This window comes from Dasypus novemcinctus, chromosome 21 (assembly GCF_030445035.2).
Source record: "Dasypus novemcinctus isolate mDasNov1 chromosome 21, mDasNov1.1.hap2, whole genome shotgun sequence".
Taxonomy (NCBI): Eukaryota; Metazoa; Chordata; class Mammalia; order Cingulata; family Dasypodidae; genus Dasypus; species Dasypus novemcinctus.
The window spans coordinates 31,368,554-31,391,959 of record NC_080693.1 but is presented as its reverse complement, the minus strand read 5'-3'; the positions used below and the strand labels follow the sequence as shown (position 1 = coordinate 31,391,959).

Genomic DNA, 23,406 nt, shown 5'->3' with positions numbered 1-23,406 from the left:
TTTGGTATTTCAGCAGAAAGGTAGCGCATGTTTTGGGAATGAGCTGAAAGGCCAACCATCTCCAGAAAGTTGCTCCTAAAAGTTTATTTATGGCTTTTAGATGCTTAGTACCCAAGGAAATGTGGGCCACCCATCACTGTGTGCTTTCTCATGAGGATTTTTCTCAAACTTCCCCTTAAAACAGTCTTGTGCACTGCAATGTCCAGTTCAAATTACCTCATGTTCCCCAATTTTTTAATATGCTGAGCCAGAGACAGCCCCCTAATGAGACTGTCTTCCTATCCTCACACCACTTACCTCAAAAAAGCACTACAGGAAAGTGGATTTGGCTCAACCGATAGAGCGTCTGCCTACCACATGGGAGGTCTGCGGTTCAAACCCCGGGCCCCATGTGGTGAGGTGGTCCAGCGCAGTGCTAATGCGCGCAAGGAGTGCCCTGCCATGCAGGGGTGTCCCCCGCATAGGGGAGCCCCACGCGCAAGGAGTGTGCCCCATCAGGAGAGCTGCCCCGCGCAAGAAAAGTGCAGCCTGCCCAGGAGTGGTGCCACACACATGGAGAGATGATGCAGCAATATGACACAACAAAGAGAGACACAGATTCCCAGTGCCACTGACAAAAATGCAAGCGGACACAGAAGAACACACAGCAAATGGACAGAGAGAGCAGACAACCTGGGGGGCGGGGGTGAGAGAGAAATAAATAAAAAATCTTAAAAAAAAAAGACATTAAAAAAAAAAGCACTACAGGGAAGCAGATGTGGCTCAAGCAGCTGAGTGCCTGCTTTTCACATGGGAGGTGTCAGGTTCCGTTCCTGGTGCCTCCTAAAAACAAAACAAAACAAAAATTCAGGGGAACCAATGTGGCTCAGTGGTGAGCTTCAGCTTCCCACAGACGAGGTCTTGGGTCTCGGGTCTAATCCCCAGCCCAGTACTTCAAAAACAAAAACAAAAAACCTTACACATACAATCCCAAGAAGTATGAAAATCAATTCTGTAACCTCTCCAAAGCATAAGTAATGAGATGAGGGAAAGCATGTGAAGCCAAAAGTAAAGATATTTACATTAGGTCCCAGAAGATGCCCAAACCTGTCAGGCTTGAATTCTTGTTTTTTGCAACTGGTTTTATGGAGTTTTTCACTTATTGTAACTGAAAGAAGACCAAAGACAGAAAGTCAGCGGTGGGATGAAGAGGAGGGACAGGAGACTAGGACACCAGGGACATACCAGATGACATTCATTTAACAAATATTTATCCTGTGCTTGACATGTGCCAGGCACTGGGCTAGTTATCCTTGTAGCCAACGCCAGGTGATTTTTGGTAACACAGTGGGGTAAAAGGTCACAACTAGAACTCAACTCCTCAGTACCGCCTGGAAAAGGTTAGTTTTGCTCCCTACCACCATGCTGGACGCAGCGTGAGAGGCAATACAAGTATCTAAAGACCCATAAGGGTATACTCATTTTAGAAGGCTAGGTTTGGGGTAATTCTGTTTTTCTCAGAAGGGATAAGAAGAAACTAAGTGGATTTAAGACTGGGTTAGCCACCTGACCTGACTCTTACCAGCCCAGCCTGGCTGATGAATTACTTGGACAGAACTGTATCCTGTAGGGTACCCATTCAATCATTGGTGAAGTAGGCTTTCCCCAGAGTCAGAAATTTCCAAGGATGTCTTCACCTATTTTCCTCACCCCGATTGTTGTCAGAGGACCACTCCTGAACCCAAAACACAGGAACGATTACGTTCCAGCTTCCCATTCATGTGTCTGTCTTCCCTTCTCCATTGTCTCAAACAATGTCATAGCTGGAAGACTTGAGATCATCTAAGAGAAAATACCTTATCCAAGGTCACAAAGCTGCGTATTGTCAGCTGGAATGACAAGCGGCCTAGTCCTTCCCCATGACCATCTGGGACAGCCCTGCCTGGGGTTCAGAGCTCTTGAAATCCTCACGGAAACGGGTGATGATGGGGAAATGACTCCTCACGTCCTGGTTAAAAGACAAGAATAATCATTAACTTTGCTTAGTGGTGCCTAGTAAGCAAGCTTGGCCGATGTCTGAGAAGGCAAGGAAAGAGAATCAGGCACAGGATCCAGGGGCTCAGCTGACTTCAAGGGGCACTGTTCTGCCTCAGGCCACTCTTAAGGAATTAAGAGCCAACTGAGCCTGTACAGGTATCCACTCCATACTGACTGGTGCTTATGTCTGGCCTGAAAAGGTGACTGGGGGAAAGGGCCAGATTTCTACCCAGGCAACCGCCCTGGGTGTGGACACTGAGTAATAAGGAAAGAAATGCAGTTCAGAAGCAAAAAGGGAGGAGCCACGAACTCTGAGCTTTTCTGAGAAACCAAAGAGGACAGCTAAATTATGCAGCTAGAGCGGTGGGGCTGTGGAAAACAGTGGGTCAGAAACTTGGGTAGGAGGAAGCTGGACTAAGTGAAAAGCAAAAGGAAAAGGATGAAGATTTTTGATTCCTTGGGGAGATGGCAGGGGAAGGGGTAGCTTAATGAGAATAAATTAATTCAGGTCATGGGAGTTAGAGTGGGTCAAAATTATGAGTAAAAAGAGGTGGAGTCTCGCAATGTGAGTCAGGAGCCGGCTGGATCCTGGCGGAGTAGGGAGATGTTGGGATAGGGAGGCCCCGCCCAGGAAAGAGGGGCTGGAAGACAATCTGTACCCCAGGGAAAGGACTGAAGTCTGATGTCCCAGCAATCTAAGCTCACACTGAAAGCAGAGCTGCAGGATCTAGTCTCCAAAACCCAGGAGGATCAGCTGTCTGTGCAGCATGTGCAACTCATGCCTCAGAGAGTACAGGGCCCTGGGCAGTGGCCCGTGATGGGCTGAATCGCCTAGGGTGGATCCCACAGATCCAGGGCTCAGCTCCGTGAGTACAACCAGGTCTCCTACCAAGGCCCAAGGGCCTATCAGGAGAATCTATCCTGGACAGTGTTGAGGGCACTCTTCAGAACCTAGGAGCGAAGTGACAGCCTGTGTCTCTCCACATGTTTCCAAGCTGAGGGCTGGGGTACAATATGCTGCCTGCTCTGGTCGCCATCACAAACACCTCAGAAAGGAGTGCTAGAGCTTACCAGTCATCTCTCTGAAGGGTTACTCTGTGACAACTTTGAACCCTTTGTCAAACAATGCTAAGTCCCTAAATCTCACACCACACACCAACATAAACAAAACCAAAAATAGTCATAATAAAATATAGGTAAACAATATTCACCTCTCAGGATGGTGAAGGGGTTTTCTAACCATAAATGCAGACTAAGAAAATACAAAGGTATAGCGTGATAGATTTGATTACAGAAACTCTCTAAAGCTCCTAACTATAAAAACAACACAAAATCACTATATAAAAAGAAAAGGCAAAAAAACAAAATGGAGAGAAATACTAGCAAGATATGCCCTTGCAATTCATTAAAAACCCCTAGACAAAAAAATGAACACACAACACAAATTTAAAACATACAAAATAAATGAATATATGAAATACTATATAACATATAAACAATGAATTAAAACAATGAAATAATCCCTTGTCTATCAAGTGGTAAAGAAACTTTAAAAATTAGTCTCCTAGTTCTATCAAAGATGTGGTGAAAACAGGCACTCAAGGAAAGGTAAACAAGCACATTTTAAGTGAGCAAACTGGTAATAAATATGAAGAGCCTTTAGCAGTTATATTCTCTGCTTCAATAATTCCACTTATTCCATTAATCCTAAAACAGTAAGAAAAATGAAAAACAATTTTTATACAAATATATTCACTGAAACATAATTATCAACAGTGAAATCCAGAAAATCCAGTTTTCTAAATAGGAACAATTGGTTTAGTGAAGTAATGCTCACAATACAGCATGTGAAGAAAAGATGGTTGTTAAAACACCAAAATATTAACTGTGGATGTCTTTGGGCAGTGTGAGTATAGGTAACTTTTATTTTCACAAGTTTCCCCAAATGTATATTGGTTTTATAATCAGAAAAAAAGCCATCACAATATATTGTTAAATGAAAAAGATTATAAAACAGTAACATACAAGATAATCCCACATTTGCTGTTTAAAAACATACATGTATGTAAAAATATCTGGTAGGCAACAGAATGCAAATCCACTTGAAGAGAGAAACTATAATATTTATTCCTTCTCCATTTTTCATACTGAAAATGTATTACTTCTGTAAAATTAGATGGTTGTGCTTTACTAGAAAGGGCCAATTCAGGATCTCGTATTACTTCATCTCAACTAACTTGACCTGTCTCTGTGGGTCTATTTCCCACCCTAGCCTTTCTTCTAAAAAGCTCCCAATTCACCCCCCAAAGCAGATTTCTTCATCTTCCCTGCCCCCCCCTCAGGAATATCTGAATCTGCTCTTTCTGCTGCTTAACTCTGAAGTTACCCAGAAATCATTGGGACTATTCTAGACCAGGTGGGAAATGAGGACCATACTATGGCAGCGGCAGGCACTAGGGATAGAGAGGTTGGGCTGGATTTGGAAGATATTTCTAAGGTGGAATTGTTTTAGTAGTGGGTGGTGAAGGAGAAGGAAGAGCGATATCTAATCTGGACATCTTAGTGATGGTGATCAATTAGACAAGAACCAGGTATAGAGAGCAGATGAGTTTGATATGCCTGTGGTAGTGGTGGAAATGACTGAAAGGTCTTAGGTATGTGGATGCTAGAAGTCCAGGAAAGGGGATCTGGGCATCATGAATGTATGGGAGTGTATAGCTGAAGTCAAGGGAGTGGATGAGGTCACCAAGGAGTGAGAGATGAAAGCATACGAGGTCCAGGGATAGAATCCTTGATATTCTCCCTTTAAGTGGTGAGAAGAGCCCTAAAAAGGAAAGCCAACAAAACCAGAATGCAGAAGTAGAAGTGAATGACAATCAGGAAAGTGAGAGCAGCAAATACATGGAGTTCTGCCAACTGGTGGTGGAAAGGTACCTGATAGAGAGCAGAAACTTTTTTTAGGAGGTACTAGGGTTTGAACCTGGGACCTTGTACACGCGAAGCATGTGTTCAACCACTGAGCTACACCTGCTCCACAATTTTTTTTTTTAATATAAAATTTGGATTTCTGGCTTTCTTCAAAATATCAGAAGATCCAACACTGGGCACCTGGGCACCTATTGCAATAACCAGCAGTTGAATAAAAGCTACTGTCTTTTTGCCCAGGCATGAGCTCTTTCCCTTCTCTTATTAACAATATTTGCCTCGCCCCCAGTGTTACTGATGCTGAGATGCATCCCCTTGCGAATGCAAAGGTCCTGTGCTCATTCAGAGCTCAATGAAATACAGGTCAGAGCGTGGTCTATAAAGTTCCACAAATAAACCCACATTCGGCCAAAGGCAGGAATCTTGGGACAAACATGTCTGAGGACCCAACAGACAAGACCAGAAATCCCCATTTCCCAGTAAGAGACATCAAGTCTCCAAATCACGCCTTCGGAAGCAGGCCCCTGGCCTTACTCACCCTGTCCCTGGAGGGGCTCCAGCTCACCACTGCTCACTAGATATCCTTCTTTTTTTGGACTACAGCAGCATGAGGAGCCATTTCTGGAAGCTGATTGGCTGCTGGAACTAGCCAAGCCCCCCAGCTGGGGATTTCCTAGCTCTCGGTTGTTTCTAGATTTCAGGGCCACACTCCCTGAATAGCTCCAGCTGACGGCAGGCAGCCTTTGCTCTTCCCTGGATCTACAGGAGCTCACATCCTGGGGATAAGGACTTGCTACTTTTCTAACAACTTCTACCTTCTCCAGCAAGTCCATAAAGCACATCAATTTTGTGTTGTTCTGAAAGTGAAATATTTGGAGCTGCCTATTTAAAAAATTAAACCTCTCTTCCATTATTATACAATTATGTACTGTTGAAGAGTCATTAGCTAATTATCAGTTACTTTACATTGATTCTGGTCCAACATGAGCTTTCAGTAGACATTTTATTTTGTGGTTTCACTAACTACTTAATTATCCACACTACTGCCAAATGCAAAATTCTGTAAAGATTTGGTAGCATAAATTAAGAACTAATTATAGGCCATTTCACTTACTAAACCTTGCTTATTGATCTGAAGCTGAAAAATAATATCTTAAAAATATTAAATTGGGGAAAAATGTTTTCTTTTCTATCCTGTCATACAAATTGAAGTTTCCTTCCCTAGAGGTGGGTCAAATGAGACTAGAGGGAAGAGACTGTGGCTCAAGCAACTTAGCTCCCGTTCACGACATGGAGGACCCAGGTTCAATCCCTGGAACCTCCTGGTTAAAAAAAAGAAAAAAGGTGACCCAGACCAGCACGGTGTGCAGAGGCACAGGCAGCCGCATGGTGAAGCAACACACCAAAAGGACAATGACACAACCAGATTTGGGGGGGGGGGGGATTAGTAGTCTATTTTCATCCTAAATGCATGAAATCACCTTTTATGGAGATTTGGTGTAAGATTCTAGTCTTGGATTCTAGGACCCGAGTTCAGCTTTGTGAATGACCTTAGGGAGGATGCCACTAGAATGCTCTGAGCTTCCATTTCCTTAAGTTACCACATAGGGACACCACACCATCTCACAGGATTACATTAAACTAGATAATCTGCAAGGAAGGGATGTAGCTCAAGTGGTTGAGCACCTGCTTCCCATGTACATGGTCCTGGATTCAATCCCCAGTACCTCCTAAAAAAAATACACACGCACATACATATATATTGGTTTCCTGTTCCTCCTTTATAACATGGAGGTTTGGGTTTTACTCTTGGTCTCTTGGTCAAAAGATCCTTTAATACCTGCTCTTTTGAGATCTCAGCCTTTGTGTTCGAGTCTATTGGTAAAACATTTTTTGACCAGAAATAAAAAACTCAAAGAATAGGAAGAGATGAGTGAATTCAAAAGCCTGCTCTTTGTATATGCACTGTTCCAGGTGTTTCCAATTGTCATCATAACATACATATAACATAAAACTTGCCATTTTAACCAGATTAAGTTTACCAGTTTTATAAACTCGGACAATACAGTTTTATTATACATATCTTTCTCTTCATAATTCATAATGATCATCTTTCCACAAATAGGAGTTTCTACAACATCATTTTTAATAGCTGCAAGATATTTCATTATGGAGATGTCTTATTTAGCTGCTTCCAATTATTTAACATTATATATGAGAATGGCAGAACCAACATGCACCCCTATCCACATTACAGTAAAGCTGACCATCAACTTAGAGTGGTTCTACCTCTCCATAAAAACAAAAGGAAAAAAGATTAAAATTTTTTAAATTAATGAAAATAGAAGCTAGAGAAGCAAGAGGACGAATACTAGTAGCAGCCTTCTTCAAATCCTTACTTGGGAGGAAGGATGGAAGGAACTATCTTAGTTTACCAGATTGCTATTACAAATATGATACAATGGGTTGGCTTAAACAACAGAATTTGTTGCATGGTTTCAGAGGCTCCCTGGGTCAGTAGTGTTCTGACCAGCCACAAATTCTTGGATTCCTTGGCTTTCCCAACACATGGTATCCTTTCTCTTCCAGGTTCCACTGACTTTCAGCTTGTGATTCCGCCCTATGGCTTTCTCCATGTCTCAATTTCTTCTGTTTATGAAGGACTCCAGTAAACAGGATTAAGGTCCACTAAAATAACATCTTCAAGAGATCCTACTTACAATGGGTTCATACCCACAGGGATGCCCATCAAGACCAAGAACTTGTCTAAATTGGGGTACATAATTCATTCAATGACAGAGACTAACTGCAATTTGATAAGTACCTGAAATTGACTGGTCACAATGCAAAGTGCCTGACATAGGAATTCCATTCAGTGTTCAAGAGTAACCTTAGGAAACAGGTACCTATTACTACCCCCATGTTATAGATAAGGCAACTGAGGTTCACAAAGGTTAAGTATCTTGACCAAGGTTACCCAGGTAATAAGTTTCAGATCTTGGACTTGAAGGCAGATATGTCTGGATCCATGTTCTTTTTCGTCATTCAGGTTCAACATTCTTCACCAGATTCCCAACTGTTCACTTTGTCACTGGCATGTCTCCTTGCTGAGTTCCATATACCAAAAGGTACTCCGGGAGTCAGATTTTTCCACAGAGAGGTTCTACTTTCCACTTTACTTTTACTGACAGCAGCATGGGTCTTCTCCTACTGAGATTCAGGTCTGGGGACATTTTCAGTTAGAGCAGCAACAGGCTTCTTAACATTCTATCTATATTTTGATCCAAATGCCCTAATACTCTGGATAGAACAACACATGATTGGAAGCTGTATATACCATCTATACATGCACTTCTCCTGTATTTCTAAAATGTAGGATTGGAACACTGAAAATCATGGGAGAATATTCAAAATCATGTGGTTGCTTCCCAGACTCTGAAAACTTGTCATCAGATAAGTTTTTGTATTTCTCTAACTTAACTACTGCTATAACTTTGCGAAGCAGGCATTCCTGAACTTTTAGGAGGATACCAAGGCTTAGCAAAATTTACTGCCTCTGTAAGGAGTGGAACTGGAGTGTAAACCGAGGTCTGATGAACTGTGACATCTACATACTTTCCTCTATTTTTTGCTCCAGGGTAGCCATAAAAGTATCTTGGACTTATACATCTTTTGCCTCTTCAGAGCATCACATACAAGTCAATTCTGCCAACTCCACCTGCACTTTCTGGTCTACACCTCCTTATCTCAGCTGCCTGGCTCACAATAAACCTTCGTGATCCCCCACTTCCCTGAAGAGAGCCTAGAGTCCCTGATGTTTCTGTTTGAATTGAGATAGGTGGATAGGCTATACCTCAAAGGGCATTCAGAGGTACAAGGCCTCCCCTTAGTCACAACAATCCCCCGGAGTAAAAGCACAGCCTCCAAAAGGCAGCATTAGCTGTTCTAAAACACAGCATTAGCTGTTCCAACCAGCAATTAAAAAAAAAATAAACCACTGTTTTAGTCATTTGGGTGAGTCACAGCAAAGGATCCAGATGTCTGTACAGAGCAGAGCAGGGACTCCCTGCCGTGAGTGTGCGGTCCTGCGACTAGTGGGGTGAGTCCAAGCAAGGCTCTCTAATACTGTGCTGGCACTGGCACCAAGGAGTATGGACGTGGGCTTATTAGAGAGGTTCAAGAACATCAACGCCCTGCTCCAGGAGGCAGAAGCCAAGTCACTCTCTATTTTGCCTCTTCTGGGTTTTACTTGGTTTAGTGCCCATTCAGCAAAACAAATCTCTCCCAAGCACCAACTTCCCCCCAAAAGATGTCCCTTTCCTAGAGGTACCCCCGGATGGACAGACGATTGCAGCACCTCTGAGACATTCTTTCTCCCACAGGGCTCCCAACTCAGTTTTCCCAACTAGGTGTTCCTCCTCCTAATGTGCAAATCTGTTGGGCTGGCCACCCACAAAATCTGATTCTTGCCATAAAAATAAGGGTAGATGGAAACCTCAGGGTGCGTTATATGTTCTAAACAGAAACACCCCTTATGGGAAACCAGGCCCACCTACACTATACATACATAACACAGAAGCCCTCACTACCTTTTCATGTAAACAACACGTTACATGCATTTGCTGGGCAACCAGATAAACCAAAGAGAAGAACTGATAAAAGAACACTGAAAACAGTTTATTTCTGGATCCTTCTATAGAGCTCTTCCTGTAAAAAGGCTTTTGAGGTCATTAAACATTTCCACCCCCTCCAGTATCCCCATTGCTAGATACCAATGAAAAGTTGATCCAAAAGACTGACCCAACCTGGATATATTCTATAGTAGCAGGACAGATGGAAAGGAAAGAAAAAAGTTAGTTGGGACCATGAAGATACATTAAAAGGTTGAAAGGGGTTATGCCAGACACAATAGACCTGGGTGGTGATTTTCTTCTTTCTAGGTTTTTGTGTTTTTTTTTCTCAAATTTTCTTTATGTAAAAAGGCACCTGTATACATAAAAATACTTATCTGGGTAGCAGTGGGATATTTCAAGAAAAGATTATGGACATAATTTTATCGAATCCCACGGAGAACGTAGGTACTTGATCAAAGGGCCAAAGATGCCCCCATGTGGCCACAGAGGAAAATGCAGTGTTTTAAGTAAAATGAGGGGCTACAGCTGCTAGTTAAGAATTCATTCACTCCCTTCTTTTAAAAGACCGGGGTTTTCCACACCTTGCAGTTTAGTATCAGAGCTTAAAAGCTGGTGTGATGAGAAGAAAAAAAAGTTGGTGCACTCACAGGGTAAGCTTTCGTTTCCATCAAAAGAAGAGAGGTTTATGTTTTAAAAATATAAACTAAAGTTTCAAACAGTCAACAAGAATCCTTAAGATGAGCTAAAACTCCAACCCAGAAATGCCAATCCTGCTAGGACATAGAGCAAAGCTCTGGCAAGGCTGTGGAGTGAAGGAACCAAACTGTTGGAAGCATAGCAGATTCCAAAGAACAAAGGCAGCTTTGGTCTCCCTCTGAAAACAAACACAACTTCTGTTCCCACTTTAGTTATTAAGAAATCAGAGGTCAGTGCCAGGGACCAGAATAAAAGTTAATACAACAAAGACTTAATTTTTTACCAATCAACAAAGAAAAACTTGATCTTCAGATACTTAAGGAGAATATCAGTCAACATTATGATACAAGGGTCAATAAAATCCTTTCCCTATATCAGAGGTGTACACTATCACTCAGTACATCTATACAGAACCAAAACAATCTTTAGATGACCTTTAAAAATATTTTCAATATTATCTCATTAGAAAATCTAAGTTAAGAAATACACTATTCATCACAGAGAAGGAAATAAAGACAACCAAGTGCAAAGAAGGCACACATAGCTCTAATATTTCCAATACTGTGGAAGCTCCCCTCATCACATTTTTTAAAAAATTCTAAGAGCATGAGCTTACATCTCTAAAACTTCCTCCCTGACACCAAGCCTTAAACCTGGGCCCTGAAACACACTTTCTGTGTCTCCATTTACAAAGAGTATTTTCTGTGAATCCCTAAGAACTAGACTTAAACAAAGGCCAATACTGTGCCTGAAATCCATTTTGAATGAGGCAAAGAGTGAAAATAAATATACTATTATAACATGGAAAAATACTTATTAGATATGAAATGAAAGAGGATCATCTAAAACTGAATAAACAGCATGATCATAACCAAAGTAAAAGCCATGCACTCATAAAAATCCATCTGCTAAAAGAGAGAATGGAAAGAAACACACAATAATACCAGTATTGGTGTATTAGAGAAGGTTGACAGTATGAATCACTTTTTGTTTTGTTTTCTACTTTTCATTTTTCCAATCTTTAATGAGCATGTGACACTCTTTCATAATGCAACCAACAAACTAATTATCCTATAATTATATCAAGAAGACTAGGTTTGGGTTCAGCATGTTCTTCAAATGTGATATTCATCCGAGGTTAGTAGGGTGGTATCATCTGAGAGGTACAGCAGAAAATTACTAGCTTGGAGGAATCCAAGGCTCTGAACTATATCTTGGCTTTGCATGATCCTGGGCACTGCTGTCTTCATCTTGTCCAAAGAAGAGCTGGACTAGAAGAGTGGATCTTTATCCTCAGTGGGTTACTGAGCCCTCTTTATGAAGCCATGGACTCACTTCCAAGAAAAAAGCACATATGCTCATAGAGCTTTTAGATATAATTCCAGGAGGTTTATGAATTTTCTAGAGGTCCATGGACGAGGTGAAGAACACTGGTTAATATGTTCACTTCCACAGCTCTACCTCTACTGCGTCAGGGAGGCATAACATGGTCCTACTCACATCTCATGTATCTTTGCTGAGGGGCCTGATCTCGCTGTGGCCAAGGGAAATCAAGGCCATCAGTTTTGTGCCCTAACAAACAGCCACCTCAAAAGAGTGGCTAAACTATGCAGCCCCACAGCCTTCTTTGCAGATGGCAAAGAGACAGTACTCAAAGATTTTAATCTAAACAGAACCCTGGGCTGCCAGTGCAGAATCAAGTTGGGAAAGTTAAACAAAGCAGACAGTAACTGAGATACCAAAAGAACAAAAAAAGAATAGATTCCTTTTCCAGAAGCATTCCTGCTGAGTCTGGGTATTCCAGTCAGAAACGTTTTAAGAACATGGTTACTCTGACAGAATTCTCCAATACTATAATAGCAGATAAGTAGAGGGGATTAAAAGTGAACTCACAAAATGCAGTATTTGCAGCAACACCTTATCTGTCAAAAGATGAGACTTTCTTAAAATAACTACTGCACAAACTATCTTGCTCCATTTCTTATTTCTATCACCAACCACTTACCCACCCAGAGCCAAGGAAATACAACCCCAAGATACAAATAGGATCGACAGCTTTCAATTCCAAATATTCTTAAGTTAAAAACAAGTCAAAAAAACCACTTCAAATATCAAAACAATCAGAAATCATACAGCAGTAAAACTGCTACAAATGGTACTTTCAACAGGTTGGAGGTAGGAGGAGGGCTGTACTCAGCTGTCTCAGTCGCTTCCGAGAATCTGGCTTACTTAATTCTGCTTCTGAAATAAGCAACATCAAAGCAGATAGGAGCCAGGAATGTGACTCCTTACAGGTGCTCTCACATAGGCAGGCCCTTCTTCCGGCATTACTGGGGTTTCTCTCCCTGACTCTCCCTACCAGTTCCTTTCTCAGGCATGAAGAAAGGGTAAGCCTATGCTCCTAGGAGTAGGCTTGGTCTTCAAGGGTGACTGGAGATGAGAGCACCGGGGCCTGCCTGCCCTGGTGGACTGCCTGCATTTGGAAGGAGAGAGAGCCACCCAACCTTGGCTGGCAGAGAGACCATGATGCTCTGTGCAGTCCCAACCCAGACCAGATTGCTTTGGCATCAGACAACCAACCCAGAGCTGCTGTGACCAGCTTAGGTCAGGTTTAAATTCCTTATGAGTTTACTGATGGCTTTTTGTTGTTGCTGATAACCACAATTCTTTCCCCTATACTACCACATTACAACACCCTGTAGCATAAAAAATAGAAAATAATAAAAATAAGGTGGTGGTGGAAGATTTTAAAATGTATTAATTTGTTTCTGTTTTTAAAGATAATTCCTCATATTGCTACTAATAAATCAATGGTACAATTCTTCCTGCAACCCACTGGACACTCCTAAGCAAACTGTTTTTACAGACTCTTTTCTCACCTGTGCAAAAACTCTAGACTTAACTAGCAACAAGCCTGAAAATTTGGTTACGTATATACGTACAAAGCTGATTCATCAAATCCCTGTTCTGACCCTCAACCCAATGCATTTCAACTAAGGCATCATCTACCTCCTTCTTAACATTTATCAAACACTTAAACAGATAACGTCCAGCGATGCCTTGGAGCTGTTTCCCCTTTTCAGCCACTGGATTGCTGAACTGCTCAGAAGCCTCTGGGTCCTGGGCTCCATTGCTAGAGGCTTTACAACTTTCCAAAAACTCCAACCCTCCCTTTTCCTCACTCCTTTCATCGTCCACGGGCTCTGGGTTTTCTTCTTGGGAAAGCGAATCCTGGTTTGGGCAATGGCCTTCGACAGAGGCAGACTCGCTTTCCAGTACAGCCGGCCTACAAAGGGCACTCTCACAGGGGCCCTTGGCTAAATCTTGGCTACTGTCAGACTCTTTGGGGATGGGCTTTTTCTCTTCCAAGGCTTGGATGACGTCCTCTGGTGCTCGGGGAACTTCTCTCAATTGTCTTACTCGCTCTCTTTTCTTTCTCCTTAAATGAATCCAGGAGTTTTCTATGGCTGTTAGGAAAAGGCTAACTTCCTCCTTTCCACAGGGAACTCGTTTATGCTGGACCTATTTAAAGGGAAAAAATTTTATAGGAAATCACTTTTCTCTTTTCTTCTCCAAACTACTTTAAAAAAAAGAAAAAAGAAAAAATATTATAAGTAATTATTCAGTATGCTTCTCCAAATACTCACCTTCAGATCAGTGAGAATTTTTTCAATCCATGTTGTCACAACTATTATGCCTTCCACTGCCTCAGAGCCCAAACACGATGCTTTGAGGGATAATTCTTTTATCACAGACTCCAACACCACAAATGTAATAGGTTTTCTTGGCTTCTCCAATTTTCTTCGCTTACTTGGTGGTGACTGAAAGAAAAAGGTGTGGGAGAAAAGAGGAACGGTTACCTAAATAATTAAAATCTCATGTATTACAATGGACTTGGCTAGGTAAATTTACACAATATAACTGCTACCCTGCTACCAATCACAGAGCACTAAAAATGCAAATGCCTCTGCAAGTCTTATTTCTAATACTTAAAACAACTCTGCAATATAGGTTTATCAGCTCCCCATTTTACACATGGGAAAACTAAGATAAAGAGAGACTATGGAACCAGCTCAAGATCACATAGCTAGTAAGTACAGCTAGTTTTTTTTTTTAATAGGTATTTGGTTTTTTTTGTTTTTTTTAAAGATTTATTTTTATTTCTCTCCCCTTCCCCGCCCCCCTCCCCAGTTGTCTGCTCTCTGTGTCCATTCACTGTGTGTTCTTCTGTGTCTGCCAGTATTCTTGTATTCTTGTCAACGGCACCCCAAATCTGTGTCTCTTTTTGTTGCGTCATCTTGCATCAGCTCTCCGTGTGTGTGGCGCCATTCCTGGGCAGGCTGCACTTTTTCCGCACTGGGCAGCTCTCCTTACGGGACGCACTCCTTGCGCGTGGGGCTGCCCTACGCGGGGGACACCCCTGTGTAGCACGGCACTCCTTGCACGTATCAGCACTGTGCATGGGCCAGCTCATCACACGGGTCAGGAGGCCCTGGGTTTGAGCCTTGGACCTCCCATGTGGTAGGCAGACGCCCTATCCATTGGGCCAAATCCACTGCTCTTGTGCTCTTTTCTGTAAAGAACTGCTTAGCTTGAAAAATCAACTTGCAGTTTAAGTTTATACTTGCTGAGGCTTGAAATCCAACAGGCAGTGAACCATTATGAGAGCACATGTTAAGGACTGCTGGGCCATTAAGATCATATGGGCTGAAGAGGGGGACTGCTGAATCTTGGCTAATGTTAGGACCAAGTCAGTAGCTGGCTAAGCATTGTCTCTCAGCTGGGGTGAGAGGAATACCAATGAAAACCCTGGATCAGAAAGCTGCTTCCATATAAATCGTTACTGTCATCGCTTTTTATCTCATGCTTGGAAATGGAATTATATTCTACCCACTAGAGGGACTCAAGTTCCATTTTAAAAAAACAAACAATACCACTGTATTTAAAATGTGTTTCTTTAAAGTGAAATTTTCTAGATGATATTTTTATTTAAAAAATTACTCTTCACTAAGGCAATATATATTCTAGACACTTTAAGAGACAGACTTGTACCTGCTGACAAAATTGATCAAAACTAAAAAAAAAAAATTAGGCTCTAAGGTCAGGATGAAAACGAGCAGGTGAGAACAGTAAGGAGAAGGGCTCAAAAAAAGAAGACACCTAGCTCTGGACACCTTTTCCTTCAAAAAGGAATCCCTGATAACTGCACTGGTAACTCCAATTTGATCTGGAAACGTTGGCAGAGCATGTGCACATACACTAAGGTCCTATTAACTAGGAGGCAGCTTATTAGAACTAACAACCAACCTTACACCCCACACAAAGACAAAACAGTCTGTTGTATGCTAGAAACCCTTTTAAGTAATATTAGAACTATTTCCAAGAAACAGTCTACATTTTATTTTTATATCAGAAATTAAGTAAAGTATGGCAATTTTTAAATGCTAGAAAGTTAACTGAGAAGAAAAGGACCAAAAGCAAAAGACCTGTGTGTGTATCATCAGTTAAGACGTGCTCTTGAGAGAAGAACAGTGGACTCTAAAGTCCAGCCTGCGCCTGAACTTGTTCAACTACTGCTTCAAACGAGATCAGACAGATTTGTACAGCATTAAGACAGTAGTATTCTTATTTCTCAAATATCTGGCATGGGACATATAATTTCTACGGTTTACTGAGAGCCTAACACACACTTTGCATTAAGGAGATAAAATATAATAATAGAGTTGGGAAGGAAGGAAGATACTAATGTGTGTGTGGCAGGGGCGGTGGGATGGTAATGGAGAACAAGAATCAGACTCTCCATTCCACTTCCCACCACCCCAGGATGTAACTTGGAAAGCTTACTGTAATAGGGCCATCCCTGCCAGCCCGCCAGCACACCAAAGGTCATCTACAAGGACGGCTAAAAGGAGAGTGCTTCAAATTTGTTCTGACAGAGGTGGTAGTCATTTGTGCTTGTGAATTCTGATAAGCAAAGTGAAAATATTGTGTTTCTCATCTTTCACGCTGGAGCTGGCCTTCAAGGCTCTTTCTCCAAAAGTAAGAAAGAACTCATTATTTTTAGATATTAAAGGAGAGACATGCATTCTCACCAAACCTAATAAGAGCTCTATCAGCAATCTGCTTTCCAAGCTCTGAGTCAGAACCAACGAAATAAATAACTTACTACCCTGTTATCCCAGGACAAGAACTGCCCTATCTCAAATATGGCTCCTTCAACTAGCATTCTGGCCTAGTTTTCCACATATAATAGGCAATCAACAAATCTGACTTCTCTGAAAATTTCCAATGAATTGCTTTAAAACGCACATACACATAGTCTCAGGATTATTTTTTTTTAAAGATTTTATTTATTTAACCCCTCTCCCCTTTGTTGTTTTGTGCTTGTTGTCTGCTCTCTGTGTCCATTCTCTGTGTGTTCTTGTGTCTGCTTGTCTTCTCTTTAGGCAGCACCAGGACTTGATCCTGGGACCTTCTGGAGTGGGAGAGAGGTGCTCAATCTCTTGGGCCACCTCAGCTCCCTAGTCTGGTGCATCTCTTATTGTCTCTCCTCTGTGTCTCCTTTTGTTGCACCATCTTGCTGCACCAGCTCTCCGCACAGGTCAGCACTCTGGCGTGGGACAGACTCCTGCATGGGCCAGCATGCCACAGGCCAGGCAGGTCAGCTTGCCTTCACCAGGAGGCCCTGGGAATCAAACCCTGGACCTCCTATAAGGCAGACAGGAACCTAATCACTTGAGCCACATCCACTTCCCTCAGATTATTTTAAATTTGTTTTACTCTACTATCAAAGCTGGTCACTCAAGAGACAGTAACAATTTATACTCTAGAAATTTTCAAGCTGTGTTTTTAATAGTTAAAGATTAATTTAAGCACAGCTTATAGCATTCATTCCTTTCTCCCTCTTGCTTCTATTAAAAATTCTTAGTAGCCAGAGCCATAGCAAATACACAATCAGGTCTTAAGAAATCAATAGTTCAATTCAACCCCACAGGTCCCTGGTATTAAGTAACCTTACACCCAGTCACAAACACTAGCAAATAGAACCTCTTGTTTTTCCCTAATTAAAATGATTTGGGAAGTGGACTTGGCCCAGTGGTTAGGGCGTCCGTCTACCACATGGGAGGGCCGCGGTTCAAACCCTGGGTCTCCTTGACCCATGTGGAGCTGGCCCATGTGCAATGCTGATGTGCGCAAGGAGTGCCCTGCCATGCAGGGTTATCCCCGTGTAGGGGAGCCCCACGCACAAGTAGTGCGCCCCATAAGGAGAGCTGCCCAGTGCGAAAGAAAGTGCAGCCTGCCCAAGAATGGCGCCGCACACATGGAGAGCTGACACAACAAGATGATGCAACAAAAAGAAACACAGATTCCTGTGCTGCTGACAACAAAAATGGACAAAGAAAAACATGCAGCAAATAGACACAGAGAACAGACAACTGGGGCGGGGGGTGGGAGGAGAAATAAATAAATAAATCTTTAAAAAATAAAATAAAATAAAATGATCTTATTTTGGTAATATGCTTGTGATCTCAGATTACTAATATTTTAAATAAAGGGTGCCATACTCATTTAGTAGGCAAGATAAACATAAATAATTCAACATTTTTAAGTCTTAAAAGCCAGTCATTTACAATTAGGTAACCAGTTTAATGTAAAGTACCAGAAAGTGAATTTACAATTTATTTCAACTAGAAGACAACTACTGCATTATCAGAGTGAAATTACAATGAGAAAGATGTCTGGGGAGTTATAGCCCCATAGGGGATACAGGTTTTATAGTCTGTGAACTGTAGGAATTTCATGGAGGACAAGGAACTGGGGGAGAAGCTTCAGTGTTATTTTGTCACACTGTTTAAAACACATTAGATAAAAGCCATAAATTGTGCAATGGACAGTACTTATATTAAAATATGTTTTACCTGGGCAAGGGCTGTCTACGGATTTCTTTCCTTTTTAAAAAAAAAGATTTATTTATTTATTTCCCTTTGTTCCCCTCCTCCCACACTGCTGTTTTTGCTGTCTGTGTTGTCTTCTCTTCTCATTTTCTCTCCTCCAGGATTCTTTGGGATTCAATCTTGGAGACCTTTGATTGGGAGAGAGGTTCCCTGTCAATTGTGCCACCTCAGTTTCTGGTTTTTGCTGCGCTTCATCTTGACTCTCCCCTTGTCTCTCTTTTGATGTGTCATCATCTTGCTGCATAACTCACTCGCACAGGGCACTGGCTCGGGGTACTGGCTCACCACGTGGGCACACTTTCTCTTCTTTTTCACCAGGAGGCCCCAGGGATCGAACCCAGGGCCTACCATGTGGTAGGTGGAACCTCTATCAGTTGAGCCACATCCACTTCCACAAATTTCTTAAAATCTCACTTTTACTTTAATTCTAGATCTCTGTGGTGCAATCAGTCAAGTGACTTTCACATTAAGTATAACTAAACACAAGTCAGAAAGCAGCACCTGCTATACTGCTAAAGCTCTGCTATTGACTATAGTTAAGGTAAAAACTCCCAATGAAGCCACAAGCAGCATGAAATTATTAAGTTCTCTTTAGTATCTACAGGAAGAGAAGAGTCATTTGCTAGAAACTTCCTCAGCATGAAGCCACAGCCTTCTTGTTTTGATAAAACAGCTTCCAGATTTGGGGAGGCAAGCCTCAAGGGGGATACAGTGCTCTTGGCCTGGACACTCAGATCTCCACTGCTCTGCCACTTTACTGCCCCAGGCCTTCCGGAAACAAGCACAACGCTGTTAGCTTAGCTATTCAGCACGCGCTATCATTATTTGGAGAAACAGAGACCAGGGTCAACACTGGCACCTGACAGTAACACAGACAGGATGTGTGCTAGGAAGGACAGCCAGAATATCTCACCAAGAGTCTTACTCAAACATCTATCAGCTTTGCTGCCATGAAGTGGATGGAATATTTTGTTGTCAGTATAGTTTCCTCATTATCAACCTTGTGGATATTTCTTTTGTCACTGTAACTTGACATGTTACTGCTTAAAATGTCCTGAAATCATCACTAAAATACATATAAAACGGTGTAAAGTAAAAAAGAAGAGGGGGGAAAAAATTTATGCAGCATGCAATCTATTAAAAGTGGTTACAACTATATATATGCATATTTCCTTATACTAAACAAAAAAGATAATACCATAAAATTGTTCAAATAGTAACCCATGGTTAAGTGAGGGAAGAGGGCAGAAGAAACAAAGAAGCTAAACTTTTTGATTGTACCTATGTATTTTTTAGATTTAATTTTGAAACCAGGTAAATTCCTCATGTAATTACAAAACAAGATTAAATAACAACAAAATCCCTAAAAATAAAACAAATGACTCTTAATGTTGCAATGACTTGGTGGCATAAACTCACAAAGAAGAAACATTTCATACAACTTTAAAATTGCTCATGAGACAGACAATCCCCATGGACAAAAAGAAATGCAAACAGTTCCTAAGAAGGTTAAATATAAATGTGCCACATGACCCGGCAATAGTGACCTGGTAATACCACTACTAGGTATATACCCAGGAGAATGGAGACAGTGAATTGAACAGACTGATGTTCATAACAGTGTTACTCACAATTACCAAAAGAGGGAAACAACCCACCCATGTGTCCACCAACCGATGAATGGATAAACTGTGGTGTACACATGATAGAAATTATGCAGCTGTGAGAAGAAACGCAGTTGTAAAGCATATGACAATATGGATGAACCTAGAGGACATTTTGTTGAATGAAGCAAGCCAGACACAAAAGGACAAAGACTGTATGATTTTGTTATTATGAACTAAATATACTGACCAAACTCATGGAGTTAATAACTAGAATATAGGTCACCAGATTATAAAATGAGGCAAGAGAATGGAAAGCTGGAAGTTTAATCTGTGCAGAATTTGTAACAACGGTTGTTTGTAAATGAATAGAAATGGTGAAAGCACATTACAGTGTTTGAAACTAGCAGTGCTAACATATGGGTATGATAGTGGTTGAAAGGGAAAATCTAAGGTCTTATGTCTATCATTAGAAGGAAAGCTTAAAAATGAAACATGGGACTATACAGCATAGCAAACCCTCAAGTGAAAAATGAGTATGGGTAAAATTGCATATAAAAGACTGTTTTTCTTTGAAATAGAACAAATGCACATTAATATTGTAAGATGTTAATATTAGAGTGATATCTGTGCAAAAATACAAGCAAGGCAAACTATGGACAATAGTGTATAGCAATATATTAATAATCTTCCATCAATGGTAAAAAAAAAAAAGGAAGCATGCTAATGAAAGAACTAGACAAAAGGTTCTACATATTGTTTGACTCATCTATATAAAATATAATACAAATAAATAGAGAGACAGAAATGAAATAGCAGCTATGTATGGCAGGAGAAGGATAGAGACTGAGAGGTGACGACTAGGGGGTAGAGAGTTTTGTTTGTTTGCATTTTAATATTAGTAGTAGTTGTATTTTGAGTAATGAAAATGCTCTAATACTGATTGAAGTGATGAATGCACAACTCTGTGATTAACTAAAAAACCTGTAGACATGAAACTGAATAGAAATTATCAACAAGAGCCTTTGATGTATTTTACTTAAAAAAATATATTTAGTAATTCCTAGTTCTGCCTACTGAAAAGGCTCAGAGACGATGACCAACTCAGTAGCCATGAGCATCCCAAGTGCCCAAATAAATAACTCTAAATACCATTTCCCACTAAAATTAACCAGAGCTCCTTGGTGAAATGGTTGATTCCAGGTCTGGGCCAGGAAAAAAATAGGAGCCTGAACAACCTATCATACTAGAAAGGAAGAAAGTGATCAAAGACTATAATGGTCATGACAAAAAGACTCAGGAGCTAAGGTGAATCATCTCCCCATGGCCAAAGATGGGAAATCCTGAGACCAACAACAGTAATATATACAACAGATGAAAACCATCAAATACATTTAACTCCATGAGTTCATGATACTCTAAGCAGCCTCAAGGAGAAACCAATGAACACCCCTCCTTGGTCACTTCTGGAAGACACTAGGGAACCACCAATTAATTATTTTTAAAAATTGAAAGTAAAGGAAAATAAGCAATTATTCTGCTTTTACTAGACGAAATGTACCTCAGGGTAACCAAATAGTTGATAAGGGCAAGTTCTCTTTATAGAAGTACTTTAGCTAATAAATGAAAGAGTGACAGAATTGGTTACAATGCTTAATAGGTTAACAGATCTAGACCATGACCATCAGTGGTAAGACAAGTAGACCTACTGTGATTTCCAATGGCAGTAAACCACACACCACCTAGAAAACAGCCTTGGCAAAAAAAAAAGCAACCAACAAACAAAAAATCAAGCCTGTATATGATCAAGCCTCTAGATTTAACTACCAATTTACAGGAAAGACAGGGTCTGAGGAACATATTAATACCATAGAGATGCAATCAGAAAAATACAGACTGCAAAAAATTCTATATACAGGATAGACAAGGCAGTTTCTTCAACAAACTGCAAGGAAGAGAGATGTGAATACTAAAGAGTAAAAGCATGGGAGCGAATGTAGATCAGGGGCTGAGCACCAGCTTCCACGTATGAGGTCCCGGTTTCAATTCCCAGTCCCTCAAAAGAAAAGAAAAAAAAGGATATATCAACCAAGTGCAAGGTATAAAACTTATAAAATTCTAGCTCAACAAACTGTTAAAACACTGGAGAAAGTAAGAAAAATTTGATCAACTATATACCTGATATTAAGAAATTAGTGTTTAAGGCATGATTAATGGTATTGTGGCTATGTTTTGTTTTGTTTTTCCAAAATAATCTAATTTTTATTCAAACTAATTATCATTTATTATAGATACAACAGGAGACATAAAAATTTTTGATAATTTAAGATTTAATTAAGTAGAATATAAAAATCAGGAAGGGAACATAATTTAGGTGCTTTATGGTCAATTCTAATATATATCTATGTATTTTTAAGAAGGCATCTATAAATGAGGAATAATAGAGCTCATCCCAGGGACACAAAGGATACCTTTCAAAAGGTAATTGTTTCTGCTGCAGCTAAAGTTAGAAGTACCCTGCAGGAAACTGATTCTGTGGGACGTGTATGTAGTTCTCATTTACAAAAGTAGAATAAGGCAACAGAACCTGAGGAAAGCCCCCTTTTTTCATTTTTTATCACAGCACTTCCCATAAATGATCAAATTTTAATGGAAGAAAATTGATTATTAGTTTAGCTGATGGACGCAAAATTTAAAAATAACAACTGGCCCTCTAACCAGTTCTTTTGAAAATAAACTAAATAATTACTCATGTCAAGTATGCTTAGCAATCTACTTTATACCGTTCCAATTCCACTGGAATGAACAGAATTGCTGGAGGACATATTTTTCTCTTCCTTCTTAAAACTGGATAATAATCTGTTAAAGTCATTGTTAGATGTACTCTCAGTCTTGCAGTATTCCAATTCAAAACAACCTAGCTTAGTTCTTACAAATCCAAGAACATATCCTGCATTAATCCTTTCTGCTTGTGGCTACTTTTTTTTTATTAATAAAAAAGAATTCTTACCTTTTAGAGATAAATATGGAAATAGTTATGGATTAAAAGGCATAACTTTACTTCAGTATTTTCAGGGCAAGGAGAGAATAGGTGAGAATATAGATGAAACAAGACTGGCCATAAATGGTTAATAGCTACAGTGTGTGATGGGTAAATGGGAGTTCAAACTACTCTCTATCTCTCTACCTTTTCACAAATTTGAAATTTCCCACAATAAAACATCTTTTTAGAAAGTGCCTTGCACCTAATCTCTTTTTCTCTAATGAAGGATGGAGGGTAGAAAAAAGGGAGAACTGATTCAAACATATTCAGCAAAATGTACTAAGTGCCTACTACTACACAGTACTCAAAAATACTATAGAGTAAATGAATGAATGTACAGATAAACAACCATGGTACCTGCCTTTAGGGAACTTCCAAGTTAATGGAGGAATAAAGTTCACAGTATAAACTATAAAACAGCAAGTCAGATTTAGAAACAAACATTTAAATAAATCTATATATTCACATTCAAGGGAAGGCCAGAACCCCTACTCTACCTGGAACTAGTTTGAAAACCAAAGGAATAATTAAGT

The 23,406-nt window shown here is 40.5% G+C and overlaps 1 protein-coding gene across 4 annotated transcripts in view; it reads right to left on the bottom strand.

Annotated features, from left to right (window-relative positions):
• Positions 1 to 1,840: 1,840 nt before the first annotated feature.
• The window catches only part of METTL16 (methyltransferase 16, RNA N6-adenosine), a 102,332-nt gene continuing 80,766 nt past the window's right edge, over positions 1,841 to 23,406 (bottom strand). For 2 of the 4 annotated variants that reach the window (XM_058283062.2, XM_071210429.1), the window contains exons 9-10: positions 13,919 to 14,092; positions 3,922 to 13,793 (exon numbers count right to left, since the gene is read on the bottom strand). In XM_058283062.2, the coding sequence (XP_058139045.1) occupies positions 13,170 to 13,793; positions 13,919 to 14,092 (798 nt within the window). In that variant the 3' untranslated portion in view covers positions 3,922 to 13,169. Of the gene's footprint in view, positions 1,988 to 3,921; positions 13,794 to 13,918; positions 14,093 to 23,406 lie in introns of those variants that run through there. The other 2 variants (XM_071210430.1, XM_071210431.1) reach the window with 2 other exon arrangements.